The 18143-nt window shown below is 34.1% G+C and overlaps 2 protein-coding genes across 6 annotated transcripts in view; both read right to left on the bottom strand.

The window, feature by feature from the left end:
• LOC110115076 overlaps positions 1–3122 on the bottom strand; it is a 30055-nt gene extending 26933 nt beyond the window's left edge. For 3 of the 5 annotated variants that reach the window (XM_020848202.2, XM_020848205.2, XM_020848206.2), the window contains exons 1-2: positions 2965–3122; positions 1238–2477 (exon numbers count right to left, since the gene is read on the bottom strand). In XM_020848202.2, coding sequence (XP_020703861.1) covers positions 1238–2415 — 1178 coding nt within the window. In that variant the 5' untranslated portion in view covers positions 2416–2477; positions 2965–3122. Of the gene's footprint in view, positions 1–1237; positions 2490–2964 lie in introns of all 5 variants that reach the window. The other 2 variants (XM_020848203.2, XM_020848204.2) reach the window with 2 other exon arrangements.
• A 1592-nt stretch (positions 3123–4714) lies between these two features.
• On the bottom strand, positions 4715–12297 carry LOC110115072 (auxin-responsive protein IAA11). Its single transcript, XM_020848197.2, has 5 exons — positions 11874–12297; positions 6793–7127; positions 6596–6695; positions 5852–5913; positions 4715–4942 (listed from the first exon to the last, which is right to left on the bottom strand). The coding sequence occupies exons 1-5, from the start codon at positions 12203–12205 to the stop codon at positions 4881–4883; spliced, it is 891 nt and encodes a 296-aa protein (XP_020703856.1). The 5' UTR covers positions 12206–12297; the 3' UTR covers positions 4715–4880.
• Between the last annotated feature and the right edge of the window lie 5846 nt (positions 12298–18143).

The following is an 18143-nucleotide window of genomic DNA, read 5'->3' as shown; positions in this document are numbered from 1 at the left end:
GGGCACATTAATCCAGTCATATCTACAAGACATTATCTCATAAGGCTTCCATTATCCCATAAAGAAACCCAAAGACATGCATGCTTGCTTAAAACCTAGATTATGAAAGGCTCATTTACCGAAAGCATTGAATGCACTAGTTAGTGAAATGAAGAGGAAAACTTATTATCCTTAATTTTACCTAAAAGACCTATCTTTGTCAAGTTTGTTAATTGGACTTCCTTGGGGAATTACCATCTCGAGAATCAAAATAGTTTAGAGTTGGACATTGATGAAGCAATCTGTATTAGTAAGAAGAACTTCAGTGGAATACTTGAATTTGCTTCAAGGTCAAAGAAAATAAGAAGGAAAATTCCTTGTTCAAAACTATCATACTGGTAATACAACAGGCATGTAGATCGAGAGGGAAAGGACACCTAAGAGAGAAAACCGAGAATAGTAAACAAAGGGGTGGCATATTATTCTACTAAAAGTGTAGAAAGTTTAATCATCATTTCCCTTCTCTCCTTTTTTCTTCTTCTTGCAAGTTTAGTAATGTTAGTAACTCCACTGTTTCAAGAATTTATAGGAATAAACCATCCTATAACTTCCGCCATATGGAATAAAAAATATTAAAATAAATCTTCTGATTAAATATAGAAAAGCTTTAAAGGATATCAAGAAATAAATCAAAATTCCTAGCATACCACATGGTAGTCCTAAGTGCACAAAAATATTGCTATTATGGGATTCGAAGAGTAGAAATATGTAGCCTTTGTTTGAATAGTAGAAAAGCTTTAAAGGATATCACAAAAATATTGCACATAAGAGAAACTATTCCTCTGTTTGAAGTCATAACCATGAGAATAACAATGACTACCTAACAAACAATCTACGCAACCCTTTGTCAAAATTCTACCATCTTATTACAAAGAAACTCAAACTTCTATATAGTAATTTCCATAAGAAATTTATCTTAAATTCATAATGCCTTTAGGGAGAGCAGAAAGGGAAGGTAGCATTATCCAGAAGAAATAACTATCTTTAAAGGGACAAAAATATATGAAATTTAAAGCACTAAAAGCAAATGCCACCCAAAAAAAGAATGCAAACATTCCATAATGTCTCTAAATAAATAAAATTTTGGTTATTTTGCACATCAATTTCAAGAAGCAAAAACAAAATGCAATATGCATCCTTAATATAATTAAGTATAATAACTAAGTATAAGAAAATAAAAAAGAAAAATAGCTCATACCTTCTGTATGGTGGTACAACTACAGCATGTTGAGAACTAGCCAAATACTCATCATTCATGACTTCCTTCCCTTTCCCCTTATCAGTAGTCCTGCCTTCAAAACTAAAATGATGCACAGATTTAGAAGAGTTATTGATAGGTATTTTGCTAGAAATGACACGTCCTTCCTCAATCCCTTTAGCCTTTGCATCATTCTTATTTCTTGCTATGTTAAAAGGAGAAATGCACCCATTACGTACTAGCCTTCTATGCCCAGTGTTTTTTGGATGCAAAACCAATTCTTGGCGTCTGTAATTCTGCTGCCTGGTGATAGATTGAGAAACCTTGGCTGGTCCATCCCCTATTTCGATATCAAAGTTTGTAACAATAGGAGATGAAGACGCTCCTTGATTGGCAAGGTTTCTAAGCTCTTCATAATAAGGCTCAGCTTGGCTATTGTTGTTGCCATTGGATAGCTTTTTTTGCTGCACATCTCTTTGTGTGAGACCAATTTCAGGATGTTTTGATTCCAATTGTTCATTTCTAGTTCGTGAATTATCTTGTTGAGCAATCATCTTTTCTTTGCCACTTGAAACCGCGGTCGCGTGACTTTTGACATTTTCTGCATCATTTGAGGTACAGAAGCTAACATATTCTTTTAAAGAGCTGTCTGCATTATTCCTGTCTTTCCTAAGGCCCTCCATTGATGAAGAAGATTTTACACTAAGTTTACCATAACCAGTAATTTGATTTCTTCCCGTCTGCCAGCTTAGATGCTTCTCTTCCTTGTTCCTTGAGCTCCTACATCTAACAGGACTTTCCTGACTCAACTCAATCGCCTTTGGATTTGTCCCATTCTCATTCAAGCCACCAATTTGCCCGCGTTTAGGAGAACAATTACTTGAATGTATTATTTTTCTATTAGCAGGAATGTCAGAGATAACTCGAGCTATTCTGGCTTGCGAGAAGAGAAAATCGTTATCCACTGGCGCTATACATTTACCATTAAAATCATGAGGACCACAATTCTTCATTTGGCGAGAGTAGGTTCTGATCATTGGCTTTGGCTCTAAATATTGATTGGATGAAGATGGCTTATCTTTGATTCCACAATTACGTGAAGAGGATTCACTAACCGAACGAGTAAGTGCTGCCCTCTCAGGCGTGTCTGGAACTTCAATCACCATATCAGAATCCATCCTTTTCAATATACAGACGTGCAAAAATATTGCAGTTGGTCAATATCCAATCCAAAAAATTTCTGTAAGCAAACCTGATACATGAGTAGGGTTGTGTACCAATACTATAAACCTTACAGTTAACTAGTTATTGGAATTGATAGCATAAATTTTCAGAAACTACGAGTACTCAAAATGCATAGCAAAATACAAGGGAAAAACAGCAAAAACACTACCGTAATCATCCCTACTAGAAGATTGTTTAAAAAACAAGAAAAAATTTTCAAATCCGAAAAATAAGGATGAGATATCCAGCAAACCTAAAATGATTAGGGCAAATAATAAAGGAAAACAAACGGGTTGACAGTTGCAGAAATCCAGGGAGAAAAACTAGCAGCGCATCATACTTGTAGCTTGTAAAAACTAACAAATATAAGTACCAAATTGAGCGAAATCAACCAAAAACGATAATTTTTTTAAATGAAGGACCGCATCAAGAACATTAACAGGAACATAATCTTCGAAAAAATTAAAATGATAAAGAAGAAATAAATAATCAATAGAAACAACCTTCTAAGCAGAATCTATGCCCCAGTGGCGGGCTGAATCCCTGCGGAACCACTTCCTTGTCCGCTGCCCTTCCCGGCTATGAGACCATCTTCGCCCTCGTGTCCACACTACTGTACCAACGTCAAGATTCGTGCAATCCAGGTACAGAACGAGTGGCTTTCCAAATAAAGATCCTAAGCATGTTATTATTTTAATATTTTTAATTTTAATTCAAATTTTGAAAGCCGCATATTATGATTATAAGACGATATTTTAAAAACTGAATGGAATGGATCCTAAAGAGAATTAGTTAAAAAAAGAATGATGCATAAAATGCATAAAATGAATGTTGCCTAAAAAGAATATTTTTGAATGATTATAAACTAAATATATGTGAATTATTTTTTTTATTTTGTTTGAAATAAAATAAATATAGTATAAAATTTAATAATGACAACGAGGGATGATGGTCAGGAGGGTGACGGTGGGCGGAGGTCGGCGATGGGTGTTACATGCGATGGTGGTGGTATAGCCGAAGGGTGGTGGCAATGGTGTCCGGTGGGTGTTGGTGGTAGTGGATGTAGGCGATAGTGGAGGCGAGCAGCCAATGGCAATGGTGGTCGGTGGCTTGCGACCAACGTTGGTGACCAGAGGGTGCCGGCGGGGGAGGACGACTGCTGGTGCTATTGGTGGAGGGTTTGACTAAAAAATAAACTAGAGTGATTTATATTATATTTTCTTTTCATCAAACCAAGCATCAAAATTTTCATTATTTAATCCAACCAAATAGCTCGTGACAATAAACTCATGGTAATGTTTTATTTTTTAAAAAGTATTTTAATATTTAACTAATTTGTAGTGCATGTCATTATTATTATTTAAATTAAAGATTTTTTTTTATATCATATGTATATATAATTTAATTTAATTTACATATATATAATTTAATTTAATTTGCATATATACAAAATTATTATATTATATTTTTTCTTATGAAAAAAAAGATTCAACATTTTATATAGCCAAACCTCATAGTGGATTAAAGCTTCATGTTGTTGTTGTATATAATTTTCATATGACATAAATTAGAATTTGAATTCAATTATATATAAAATTATTTGGAACAATTTTTTTATTGCTTCTCTAAAAACTTTTTAATAAAAACTAAAAAAATTATAATAATAAATTATTTTAAAAAACAAGAAAACTGTGCAAAAAAAAAGCCTAAATATATGAATAGAGAATTTTTGATGAAAATCTATGCAATTAAAGGGTATAAGAGAGATAAGATTCAAGAAAACATCAGCGTCCTCCTTTGTAATATCCTTGATCTTGATTAATAAACCTATCATGCAATAATTTCTCAAATCTTACAAGCATCATTGAAGTTATCTTTAAAATATTAAAAAAAAAAAAGGAAAAGTTTTTCATAATAAACTGAAAACTTTAATCAGAAATGTTACAATTTCATTGAATTTGCTTTCAGATGAACGAACAAATCTCAAAATAATTTCAACAAATTTTAAACCCATTCTAATAAAAATTCCTCTTAAATATTTTTTTTTAAACAAAAAGTATACATACATAAATGGAAGAATTAGAAAACAAAAACTCTTACTGGATTGCGAAACATAACGGCTCAATTACATTCAGGCTTCATTTGGGATATCTTTCTTACGGCTTCTTGAACTAATTTTTTATTTTTGTAATAAAAAGTTGTTTTAAGAAGTAGCAGTAAAGCCGTCTCAAATGAAGCTTTAGACTTGGAACAAGAGTTTCAATATATATATATTTATATAAAGCTGCCATTTTCTAACATTCGTGTGACCTTGAAAAATTTACACTCGACCAGCTGAATTCTAAATTAAACAAAGAAAAAGAAGAAGGAAGAGAAGCCAAAAAACGAGCAAATTGCGATCTTCTCCATCGGCTCAGCTTCACAGTGGAACACTGGACTTTATCGGACGAGATAGCCAGGGCTCTGGATTGACTGATTGATCTGCAGATTTAAATATTTTGTATAGATATTAATAGCAGAAAACAATCCATTTTACCTCTATCCTTGTGTTATAATTAAATAATGCATAAGAAAAACAAAATTTCGGTAGAATTAATTGAAGATTTTGAAAGAATTTTTGGCACACTTGAAGAAAGCATTCGACATAATTCTTGTTTTTTTTTTGTTGTTATCAGCAGTTTATGTCAAAAAGTGAATCAAAAGCTAAGCAGAAACTAGCATTTAGCTTTAATATTCATAGACATATATTAAGGCTGAACAGCTTTCTTACTATTTTCTAAAACAGTTTTCTTACTATTTTTCGTAAGTGTAAGCTGCATAAATGGAAGTAGGTGGTGTCAGCTTAGGGTATATTTGGTTTGAGAGAGTTGGGTTAGAAAGTAACTTGTTAGTTAAAAAAAATTAGTTTAAAAATTTTTATACTAAAAAACTGCTTTAAGAAGCAGTAAGAAAGCCATCCCAAATGAAGCCCCCAAGTGTTTGGCTTCAATATGATCAAGACTCAGTTTGGAATGTATATTTATTTCTCTTTACAATTTCATATTTGTTGTTTCATTGTTTGGTTCCAAGATAATTCTAAGGAAAATTAAAATGCTACAAATATATATATATATTTTAATTCAAAATTCTCCTCTTAAACTTAGTGAAAAATAGAAAGAAAAATTCATCAAATTATCATTGAGACTCATATATCTCTTCTTCGTAAGAAAAAAAATTCAATCATTCCTAAATCAAACATGAAATAGAAAAAAATAGATTAAAAGGATCTAAACGAAAAGAACACCATAGACATTAAAACATATATTTAAATGTACCACTAAGAAAATTTTCAAAAAACAGTTATTAGCTTTATATATGGAGATTTCAAAGTTCAACAACAGATGAACGTACCATGGCCACAGGTATCCATCGTCTTGATAATTCTAAGTCGCTTGGCAGTCCGCAAGAACATTCTAAGAAGATGGATAAATGTTAGAGTAAAGAATTAGATGTTCCATGAAAAAACATTCATTCATCAATATAAATCCTATCAAGTTACTTCAAGACAGAAAATAAATGCTAGAGCCTACAAGCAATCAAGCTCATCAATATGTCCACAGTAATCTGTAAATAGAATACATTACTCATAACAAAATTCCAGATATTTCAGCACATCATACGATAGCATATAAGATAAATAATTCAGACTAAGGAGTATTTGGATAGCTTAAGGCTTCATTTAAGACAGTTTTTATTACTTTTTAAAATAATTTTTTAGTTTAAAAATTAAAATTTTTATACTAGACAGCTGCTTTAAGCAGCAGTAAAAAAGCCGTCCCAAATGAAGCCTTAAAGTTTGTATACTAAGAAGCTGCTTTATAAAGCAAAAAGAAAGCTATCCCAAACCCAGCCTAAATCTAAAGATAGCATTCTCCACGGAGATAAAACAGCCACACAAGGCTTTAGATTTACAGAATAAGTTGATTATGAAGTTCCACTGATATTGACGCTGAAGTATTGGCTAAATTCATCTTCAGAAGATGTAAACTTGAACAAGAAGAAAGCCATAAAACATAATTTGGTTCAAGTAACTGAAGTGTATTTAGCATTTGAGGCATCGCTTGCATATCATACCAGAAAAAAAAAGTTGCTTACCCCCAAGGAACATCTCCAACTAGCATCCAGTCTCCATCCTCATCTTCATATATGAGAGAAAACTCAGAAGAACCATTCAAAAGTTTCGAGAACATTCCATCTGTTAACAACAAAATGCATAATTTTTTATCATAATTTTTTATCATGAATCAAATGGAAGAAAGCATGCATGAAGACAACGTAGAAGAGATGCTCACTAGCAGAAGCATTGAGTGAGAAAGTGGGTTTGTGAAACATGGCCTCAAGAGCTAAAGCAAGAGCTTCATAAGAGACATGGGTATGAAGATCCACCTTCCGTCCTATAGGATCTCCATCCATATTCACCTTAACAAAGAGAGATCTCCGAACATGAATGGCTTCTCTTTCACCATCATTACCCCCAATGCCTTTCTTGCCAGCATTGCTGCTGCAACTTTGAGAAATTTCCTTGTGAGTGGTAGCTTTTTCAACAGAATTGGCAACTCTAGATGTGTTAACTAAATTGTTCCTTCTGCATATTCTGATTGGAGGCCATCCCACAACTTGATTGTGGCTGCAGAGAAATTGGAGGTGTAAAAACAAAAATTAGAGAGATTAATGTTTCATTTGGGATAGCTTTCTTACTGCTTTTTAAAGCAATTTTTTAGTACAAAAATTAAAATTTTTGTACTACAAAGTTGCTTTAAGAAGCAGTAAGAAAGCCGTCCCAAATGAAGCTTAAATGCCAATAGTGCATCACTTGTGGGTGCATGAGCATGCACATGCTGGTTTGTATGCATGACTGCATATCCATGCAATTTTTTTTACTTTTTGCAATAGCAATAATAAGAAGGAAATATTACAATAAAATTGAAAAAAAAAATCCAAAATGATGCGAGAGCAAAGGATTGAAATTAATTAGTTTAGAGTGTATTCGAGCATGAATACATGCAGCTTGATGGTTCAGTATAAGAGAACAGGGAGAACACTATAAAACCATCATCTTCAGCATATCCCAACTATTTTGATCAGCATTGGAATTATTCTTCCCCATTCATTCTTTGTTCAGTGCTATAAGAGATGACAAGTTTATTTTGTGCATTTTTTTGGATAACTTTTATCCATATTAGATTTGATTGAACATCTTTTCCTACCAATCACCTCCACGCTGATTCTATTCGCCCCACCTAATTGGCTTGTTATCTACATTCCTTTGCATAAATTCCCAAAACACAAGACTAAGTTTAGTTATATTGTTATTTCGAACGATGCTAATCCCACCAAATCTCTAATAGAATCACACTCCTAAATCATCCTTTCTATCTGTATAACACATCAATTTCAACATTCTCATTCTTTCCAGGCTCGAATTGATTCATTTCATCAATGATTTCATTATTGCCCAACCGTCACTTCATATATCATAACTAATCTAGTTGAGTTCAATAAAATTTACCTCAAGTACTTGGTGATATTTTTTTTATAACATTAAATTGTTGAGACATTCCTTCATTTTAACAAATACCTTTTTAACACTGATAGTGCATTGTCCTTGATATTCATATTTGCTTGTATAATTGATCAAATATATTTGAATATATCACACATATGTATTACTTTGTATTTTAGCAATATTAATCGATACTTACAAACAATATACCCTCTAAAAATGTATATCCTATACTCAATCTTTATTCTATTTATGCCAATCCCCAAAACTTTAGGAAAATTCTCCATTTATTTAACCTCTCAGTTACATCATAAAAGGTCTCACTTCTGAAAATTATATCTGCAAATAGCATACACCAAAGCACCTAACTTAAATCCTTTTAATTTATCCACGAACAATTAAAAAAAAAATACTCAATATTAAACTTTGAAGTTTCCCCAAAAAAGCCAAAAAATAACAACTACTTAGAGGATCAAATATTATAGCATGCTAGTTTTAATTGGTGATTAAATTGGAAAATAATTTATAAATTTGAAAATAATGATACATTCTAATCAGTTATTCTCATACACTAAATTTCATATAAATTGTCTTTGATGATTAGAATACAAGATCCCACCTACAACAACCACAAAGGATTTCCTAATCACAACATATGGTGTTTACTAAATCAGTTAATTAGATACACCATTGATCTCTAAAAATGTCAAAGATGCACAAAGCCATCTCTAAAAATTTGAGCTCTAACGATGCATGATAAGACTAAATATCCTAATGTGATCTTGAGTAAAATGGATTTAGTTTCTATCAAAGATTAAGGTAAAAAACTTAACTAAAAACTCAAACTAAACTTTAAATAAATTAAAGAAAATATTTTCGTAGTTTTTTAGGATTTTAAAAAACAAGAAAGAGAAGATTTTAAGTTTTATATGAATTCATCACATCTAACAAAAGTTCAAAACCAAACGCTAAAAACAACTAAGAAGCTAGTAGAAAGATCACAAATGTAATCAAATTATCACAAACCTAAACTAACACAAAGACATCATAGTCTAGACTAAAGTCCTAACAAAAAGATCTTGAGGGTTATAAAAAAAAAGGAAAAAGTAAAGGGACATCATAGCAACATCTTAACGAGAATTCCAAATAACTATAAGACTCAAGTTGCAAGTAGCTATTTGTGGTGATTATGAGTGCTAACCTTGGAATTCCTTTTATGAGGGATTATCACACACTCTCCTAAAGAAATCGTTCTACGTGGAAAGGGAGTATACAAGAGAAGAGTGGAATAAAGCTTTCTTTCATTTAAGCCTTCATGATGAAAAGTACAATTGAATGGAGGCATTATCAACCACCATCCAATTTAAAAATAATATAAAGAAGACCAAAGGGTGGCCTAGAATAAAGGAGAAAGAGGATAAATTTAAGTGGAGGGTAAAAAACCAGAAGATAAAGAGGAAAATGAAAAGAAAATGTGGTGATTTCCACAAGAAAATTAATGAACACTCAAAGCGTGAGGACGGCCAATGGGGGTGGCCAAGCATGGGAGAAAAAGAATTTTACATCGAATTGACTTGGATGACCCAATAACCGAATAAGAAATTAAGGCCCATTAAGAACCATGACCCAAATACATTAAATAAACTCAAAATATATGCACAACCACTCCTCACCAACTTAATGCCACTTAATATATACAATCTCATAAGTACAAAATTGAGAGTCAAGTACAAGAAATCTATGCTGACATCAATAAAAAAGATGCAGCGATGACAAAGATGCCTTTGATCAATATATTCAGCATCACTTGGTCTACTTGAACATATCAAATCTATAGTACATTTAAATTTATTGGATGCTTTGTGACATGGGTACATAATTGTGCTAGTAGGTCTTGCTTAACAAGAGGTTACCTAATTCCAATCCCATTGTGGAGATTCCAAAGACTGATTTGATACATTGATTTGCATTGTGCGCCTTAGGATCCAAAATAGTTGCTCGTGCTTTGTAAGATAATTGATACATTCATTTGCATAAAACTGCAATACTATATCAGGAAAACAAATCTTATCACTTTAGCGATTCGGCACATTTTGTGCTCAAGATATTCCTCTATTTTTTTAATTCATAACCCAAAACTGGAGCCAACTTGGGGCTCCATTCCTAAGATAGCCCATATGTAAGATGTAGTTTCGTCTGCTAAGTGGTTTAATCACCATAATGAAAAAGAAGGGACCCTCAAACACCACCATCAAGTCAAATGATTGATGTGAACTACAACCACAAATGATGTTTGGAAGCATTAAAAATTAAAACATATCAACTTTGGACTACTCAAGACATCTGATAGGAGGTGCTCGATTACTGCTAAATAAACCAATTATATAAATTTGCTTAGGCCCTCTATTGTTTGTAGACTAGATTAAACAAAATCAACAAAATATGACAAAACCATAGGATATTGCTCATATTGATCATTTATCCCCCCATTATTAACTAAAATTCTAACCACCATTCAGAGCTCATGTGACATCGTTAATTGAGGGCGTTATTGACTTGAGCCTAAAAAATAATTAATCAAAGAGGCTTAGGTTGGTAGAAAAGTTTGTTAGAACTAAAAAAAATTGATTAATTAACCTTAAATCTAGGATAAATCTTGTGGAAAGTAGACTAATATGTCTTCATAATCCCATGCTGCTTTTTCATCCTAAAATTTTTTTAAGGCTTGAAGCTCATAAGCGTTTTAGAAGCCCGCATACACCTAAGCTTATGATAATCTAATTTATAGTTTCAACATAAATAGAAAATGTTCAAAAGTGCATCCCAATGTGTGCGTTTGCATGCACAAACACTTTTATAAGGCAATAAGCAAGTTGTTGGAAAAATTTGTGCAATTTTTTCATTCAAACAGCCCTTGTCGTTTTTTTTTCCTTATCACAAAGCAGCTCCAACTATATTCTAAATCCCAAATGCAAATCCTTAATAAACATTTCATTGGGAAACTAGCCATTCACCATTTTATTTCTATACAAACTTAGTGCCAAACATAAGTATTACTTCTTGAGACAATATTGAGTATCTGAAAGGTAAATTTTCTATTACAGCAAACGCACATTTGGAAAAGTATAAAGTTATCACTTAGACAATAATTTATACCAGATGGATTTGAACAAAAAAGAACAAAGTAAATTTTTTTTTAAAACAGGCTAATGAATGTTTCTCCAGCACAAAACAAGATGATCAAGAAGGCGCTTTTGACCACAGAAAAAGAAGAGAAAACATCATTGCTTGTTAACATGGTATTTGAATAGCAGTATAATTTAGATATTCATGTTATACGGATAACATCTGTTATCTATCATATAGAATGCATTTGGTTCAATACCATCTTACTTCAAACAAGATCATCTTATTTAAAACGATCAATTTTTATCATGACTTGCGAGAATGATTTTGTTTTAATCATTAAATTCATTCATCAAATAATCAAGCATTTGGATGTTACTATATTTAGTTCAAAATTAATTGTCATCCAGCCATTGATATTTATATGAGTATCAAAGGCCTTATATTAACTTTAAGGGAGACTTCGGTCAGGAAATCCCGAGCCAATTTTTTTTTATCTACAAAATTATTATTTAAAGATGTAAGAAAAACACGGTTAATAGAATAGAATAAGATGAATCAAACGAAATACCTGACAGATACATGAATCACTTAAAACCAATCAAATAAACAACAAATCAACTTCCATATGAACTATAAAACAAATATACTTCATATATCACGTTTCACAAATCCAAAAAAAGAAAAAAAAAAACATAGAAATAATGCTTCAAACTTAAAAAAGAAACCCAAAGAATCGATCACCTCAGCGAGTTAGTCGATCGAGCTCCGTTATAACCGATCGCATCTGCTCTCCTATAGCTCCCTCCGCCATCGCCTTGATCCGCTTCATCCCCCAAACCGCCGGAAGAAGATGAAACAGAGGAATTGGAAGATATGGGCGAATCCCGCGACCTCAGTGAAGGAAAATCCTCTGCCGTAATGATCCTTCTTACGCCGCGGCCGAGACTCAGACCCAGCTCCAGCTCATTCGCCCTCTCCCTTGTTTCCGTTGCGCCGGGATCACCGTTTGATGCCCTAGACATCTCCGACGTAGGAGGGTAGCTGACTCCGGCGAACTCGAAAGATCGTCGCATAGGATCACCGCCGGTGATGGAAGCAGGGATGCCGGTTGGGGGGAGGAAGTTCAAGAGATTGTGGGGCTCCGACCTTGCAGGCTTAAAGCAGGTGAATCATATTCCAGAAGTCGAGGACGGCGTCCACGGGTGTATAGCCTTTCCTGTGGCCGCGGCAGCCGGCGACGTGTTGGCGTGGGGCCGATAGTGGACGAAAGATGGCCCACAAGAGCCTTTTTCGTAACCCGTACGACGGCAGATCGAGATTAATTGAATAAAAAATATATATTCATAAAAAATTTTATTCGATGGAAAGGGGTAATAACTAATAAGTTATTTTTTACCCTATTGTTGTTTTTTTTTTTTGAAGCAATCGCATAGATTTAGGATGTAGAGTTTAGCATTCTAATTTTATATAAAGATCTAGCACATGTAGATAAGAAAGGGAGATGGACCATTCATAAAATTACGGGATATTGCCTAATTTAAATAAATCTATTAGTATTTGTTGCTAATTACAAACGATGATCCTCTTTAGCGAAGGCGCTGGCTTAAGGTAGTAAATATATATCATATATAACACTTTAAATTGTTGGGGCTGGAAGAAACAAATATCATGAGAGTTGTTCTCAAAAGAGTGATTACTTGTTCATTTAGTTGGTAGGATTGTGTTTGAGTGACAAAGGTCGAAGAGATCGTAGTTGGACGACGATGGTCGGACGGATCATAAACAGATGACAGTGGTCGGATGGACGGTAGTTAGGCGATGGTTGTCAAAAGGATCTTAGTCGATGGGCGGAGGGTGGTTGGAAGGATGTAGTTGATGGGCGACGGAAGTCAGATAGATTATAGTCGGTGGGAGACGGTGGTAGGAAGGATCATAGTCAGACGATAATAGTAAAAAAGATTGTAGTTAGAAGATAGTCATCAGAAAAATTATAGTCGATGGGCAACGATGGTTGGAAAGACGTCATTGGCGGGTGATGGGGGTCGGAGGGACCGTAGTCGATGGGTGATACTGGTCTGAAGGATCATAATCAAACGATAATGATCGGAAAGGATGTAGTCATGCGACGATGGTCAAAGAGATCATAATTGGTGGGTGACAATGGTTGGAGACCATAGTGGGGCAACGCTGATCAGAGGGACCGTAGTTGGTGGACAACAGAGGTTGGAAAGGCTGTAGTGGGGTGAAGGTGTTTAGAGGGACCATAATTGGTCAATGGTGGTAATTGGGGGAAGACTGCGGTCAGAAGAGCCGTACTCGAGCGACGGTGGTTGGAATAGTGGTGTCAAATAGGTTCTGCGGGTCGGGTTCGGGTCGAACTCGAGTTGACCCAGGTCTAAACCGGTCAACCTAAACCCTACCCATTTTTACAAATGGGTCTGATATTTCAGCCCAGAACCGACTTGTGCAGGTTGCCAGGTTGACCTAACCCGACCCGCGAACTTGATTTGACTATTTTAAGATAGTTTTTAATTGTGTTATTTCTATTTCGATATAATGACTTTGAGTGGGACATTGGATCTTCAATCCTTCAACTCTTCAGTCTTCTTTGGATTTGCTCTCCTTGAATCTCTCCTCCTTGGACTCTTTGGATCTCTCCTCCTTGGACTCCTTGGATCTCTCCTCCTTAGACTCCTTTGATTTGTCGTGGCTTGAATATCCAAACGAAGATATAATTCCCCCATCCAGGGGGTATTGTATTTTCTCTTTGGATATCTAAAGCCATTTAAACTCGATCTTCCAAATGAAAGAAGACTCTCCCCTTTGAGGACGCCTTCTTCTTTTGGAATTCAAGTTGGATAAGAATATCCACACTCAAATCTCATTTTCATAACTCTCATCAATATTACAAATAGATACATTAATTGAAAAGCTATAAATCTAAGATCACTTGCAGGATTATCCTAACAAAAATCTCAAGCATTTATCATTATTCCCAAGCAGTTTTATATGTAAATAAAATAACTCATTGAAGTCACACTTGGCCATGCTCTTAATTATAAGGGCTAGACAGTCTCTGAAGCATATGTAGCATTTATTATTTTATAATTTTTATCCCTCATTTATTTAGGGGGGCTGAATAAGCACCTACACAAAACATCATTAGAAATCATGATAGTTGTTCCCTTTAGCATTGCATGAGCATGGCCACCTGCACAAAAAATAATATATATATATATATATATCGTTCCTAACCTAGGGATAAATCTATCGTCCATCACATCAATTCTCATAGTGCAGTAAAAGTAAGCAAACACATTAACAGTTTCATTCACAATATGTAGTAATATCTCGAAAAACCCAGCACACAGCATAAAAAGTAAATATTGTCCTAGTCTAAGTCTAGAAGTGGCGCCCTAGCAAACAATTTTATGTGTGTGTAAGATTTGTGTGGCTTTGGATAGGTCCTATATAGGATGATTAGTTCCAATTGCTTAAGGTTAGAATCTATTAAAGGCCAGAAAAGGAAACTTTAGTTAAAGTTCAGATATTAGTGAATTAGGATCCATTTTAATTTATCTAGTTTGTTGATCACTTCTAAATACTTAGGGTAGTGATATTTGAAGTTTATATTGTATTAGCCAATTTTGGGAAGTCCACGGTCCTCCTAAGTACTAGGCTGAGGGGTTCAAAAAGGTCACTGCAGGAAATATGCTAATTTTAGGGCTCCTAAAATTTTAGGTAAATACTAGATCTTAAGATGAGTAGTTAGACAGGTAGTTTGCTAGATTTGGAGCTTCCTACGCAAAGTTATGAATTTTACAAGTTTCGGGCCCTAGACTATAGACTGGGGTTGACCAGAAAGTTGACTTTTAGATTTAAGTTAGTTTCTGAAATCCTAATATTTTTTATAAATAATAGACCCTAATTGGAGTTGAATGCAATTACGGCTATGATTCCATCTAGATTGATTTTGGAGGCCAAATGAAGCTCCCAAGCCGTGGTTTTGATTTCAAATCAATTGGGAGACATTAAATGCAATTAAAGGCCTTTAATGGGCCTTAAATAGGTCATATTTGACCCATTATGACTTGGGTTGACCAAGTCAAGCGTTGACTTGGTCAACCTGTTCAAATAGGTCCATGGGAGTGGGGGAATGAGTCAAAGCAAGGTTTGAATTGATTTGAAATTTGATTTGGACTATAATGGGTCTTAAATGGGTCAAAATGACCCATGAAGGCTTGGATTGACCAAGTCAAAGATTTACTTGGTCAACCTTGTCATTTAGACCCATTGAAATGATGGGAATGAGTCTAAGAAGGTTTGAAATCAGTTTGGAATCAAATTGGGCTCAAATAGGCTAAAGGGGTCAATTTGGGTCAACACTGGTTGACCTGGCCAACCAAGTTGACCTAAAACCTTGGTCTGGGCTCAACAAAATCAGATTGGCCATTGAATCCAATTGAGGGGGTGTAGGAGACTAGCTTGGTCAATTTGACCAAGTCAACTTCTTAGTCTAAGGATTTGGCAAAATCAAAGTCAAAACACCATACAAGGCTCCTTATGGGAGGAAATGCAGAACACCCTTGTGTTGGGAAGAAATAAGTGAAAGAAAAATTATCAGAATTAAACTGGTAAATGAGGTTACTAGCAAGATTAGATTGATCAGAGACAGACTAAACGCAGAATTAGACAGACAACAAAAATTTCTATCAGAGACAGACTAAACGCAGAATTAGACAGACAACAAAAATATTATGATGCAAAGCACATACTAGTTGAGTTTGAAGTAGGAGAATTTATTTTCTTAAAAGTTAGTCAAATGAAAGGTGTTCAACGGTTTGGAAGAATGGAAAAATTGAGCCCAAGGTATATATGTCCTTTTGAAATCACATAGAGGATTGGAAATATGGCTTATATATTGCATCTGCCAGTGCATATTGGCATATGCGGGGAATTCATAATGTATTTTATATATCAGTACTTCGGAAGTATGTGTCAGATGAATCCAAGAGAATTCAATTCAAATCAATTGACTTGCAGCCTAATTTAAAGTATGTTGAGGAACCTGAACAAATATTGGACTATAATATAAAATAGTTGAGGCATAAGGCAATACCTTTTGTGAAAATTTTATGAAAGCATGGATCATAAAGAGATGCCACCTAGGAGAAGGAAGATGAAATGAAAAGTTAATATCCTCATATATTTAACTAAGATATGTTTTCTTTCTTTTACTTGATTTAATTTTGAGGATAAAATTTTTATAAGAATGGGATATTGTAATGACCGGTTGGGTGGTCGGTTCAATCGAACTGGCCAACCTGCCTATAAACATTCACGACCCCAAAAAGGGGTTGGAACTGTTGCCATATGCGAACAGACCGAGGCAGCAGCAGGGCGGGCTGAAGGCTTGCGTGGGAGGTTTGGAGAGTTTTCCTTTCTGTTTTTTTAGCAAATTTTCATAATTAGGGATGAATATTGACAACTCCTCTTAACTCCTTTCCTTTTCTTACCGCTTAATGAGTGATAAATTTGGAAGAAACTAGAGGAATGATTGAGGAAGGAGGAAAGAAGGTTTGTTGGCTTTTCTTTTCATTTCTTTTTATAAATTATGTTGTTTTACTTCATCTTAAGCAAAAGATGTTTTATTAAGGATGAGGAAAATATTTGGAAGCGAGTTGAAAGGATTTTGGGAGAGAAAGAAGAATTTTTGGTAGTTTGAGAAAGTTCCCATTTGTAAGTGAATTTCATGTTGTAAAATTTTATCTAAATTTTGTTATTTAATTATATTTTCATGAAAGTTATATTGTATGAATTTTAGGATTTTAGGAAAAAAAAAGATCGAGTTGTAGAAGTTGAGCTCTCAAGGAATTCAACAAGAATGAAAATTTGAGGCTGAGGTAAGAATCGCTTAAATAGATGTTATTGAGAAGTTCGATGAAATTTAACAACATGTAACTTAACTTATTGTATACCTCCTTAGGTGGTGATGAAATCAAATACTTGGAAGATTTAAAGTGGGTAATTATAATTGTGTATAAATTTTTTTATTGCATTTTCATATTCTTTGGAGGGAATATATATAATAATGACAAGTGATTTCTATCATGTATAAATATTTTTATATGTTATTGTCAAATGTTTTGTTTAAATTTTAAAGTGATGTTTATTTTATCTTTTGATGTTATTATGTGAAAAGATTCAAATGAAGGATATACATGAATATGTGAAGGAAATAGATATATGATACTCAAAGACATAAGAAATAAGCAAAGAATGGTGAAAGAATAAAATGACATATATGATAAATAAATGTATAAATGAAAATGAAAGGGAAAAGGATATGCATGCAAACTACAAAAATTTACCCCCTTATGGTATTGTCTTCAAAGATTTAGAAATGACAAAAAGAGAAGAGTTCGTCTATAGAATACGATGTACAACTAATAACATATATTTTATGATTTGAAATAAATGTTAAGTATTTTGAGAAATTTTTGTTAGCGCTCTTCAGATAAAAGAAAAGAAAAATTGATGTTTTAATGTTGTTTTATTTATGAACTGAAAAGATTAGATCATATCGTCCGACTTTTAGTTCCCATATCATTAAATGGAGCATGCGGGCCGGGTCGTGGCAGTAGTCGACGAGTGGTGGAGGTTAATGGAACCGTAATCAATGCGAGTCATTAATTATAAGGATTATAGTTGGGCAAGAATGATTGAAAGGGTTGTAGTTAGGTGACAGTGGTCGGAGAGATCATAATCGGCGGGTGACGCAGGTCAGAAGGATTGTAGTCGGGCAATGATGTTTGGAGGGATCATAGTCGGGAGACAGCAGTCAAAGGGATGGTAATCGGCAGGCGGCGAAGGTCAGAAGGATTATAATCATGTGACGGTGGTTGACGGAATCGTAGTTGGCGAGCAACAGATGTTAGAAGGGTGGTAGTAAGGTGAATGGTCAAAGGAACCATATTTGGCGGGCAATGGAGGTCAAAAGGATCGTAATCT

This window comes from Dendrobium catenatum, unplaced genomic scaffold, assembly GCF_001605985.2.
Source record: "Dendrobium catenatum unplaced genomic scaffold, ASM160598v2 fragScaff_scaffold_1338, whole genome shotgun sequence".
In the NCBI taxonomy this organism is placed as follows: Eukaryota; Viridiplantae; Streptophyta; class Magnoliopsida; order Asparagales; family Orchidaceae; genus Dendrobium; species Dendrobium catenatum.
The sequence above is the reverse complement of the archived record's forward strand: the minus strand, read 5'-3'. Positions and strand labels throughout refer to the sequence as shown.

What these genes read in the sequence shown, in the direction of transcription:
- LOC110115072 (XM_020848197.2), bottom strand. Translation starts at nt 12,205, where the DNA reads ATGCGACGATCTTTCGAGTTCGCCGGAGTCAGCTACCCTCCTACGTCG. An exon ending in CTCACTCAATGCTTCTGCTA is followed by an intron (nt 6,696 to 6,792) that starts GTGAGCATCTCT and finishes TGTTGTTAACAG; the next exon opens with ATGGAATGTTCTCGAAACTT. An exon ending in GATGGATACCTGTGGCCATG is followed by an intron (nt 4,943 to 5,851) that starts GTACGTTCATCT and finishes TTAAATCTGCAG; the next exon opens with ATCAATCAGTCAATCCAGAG.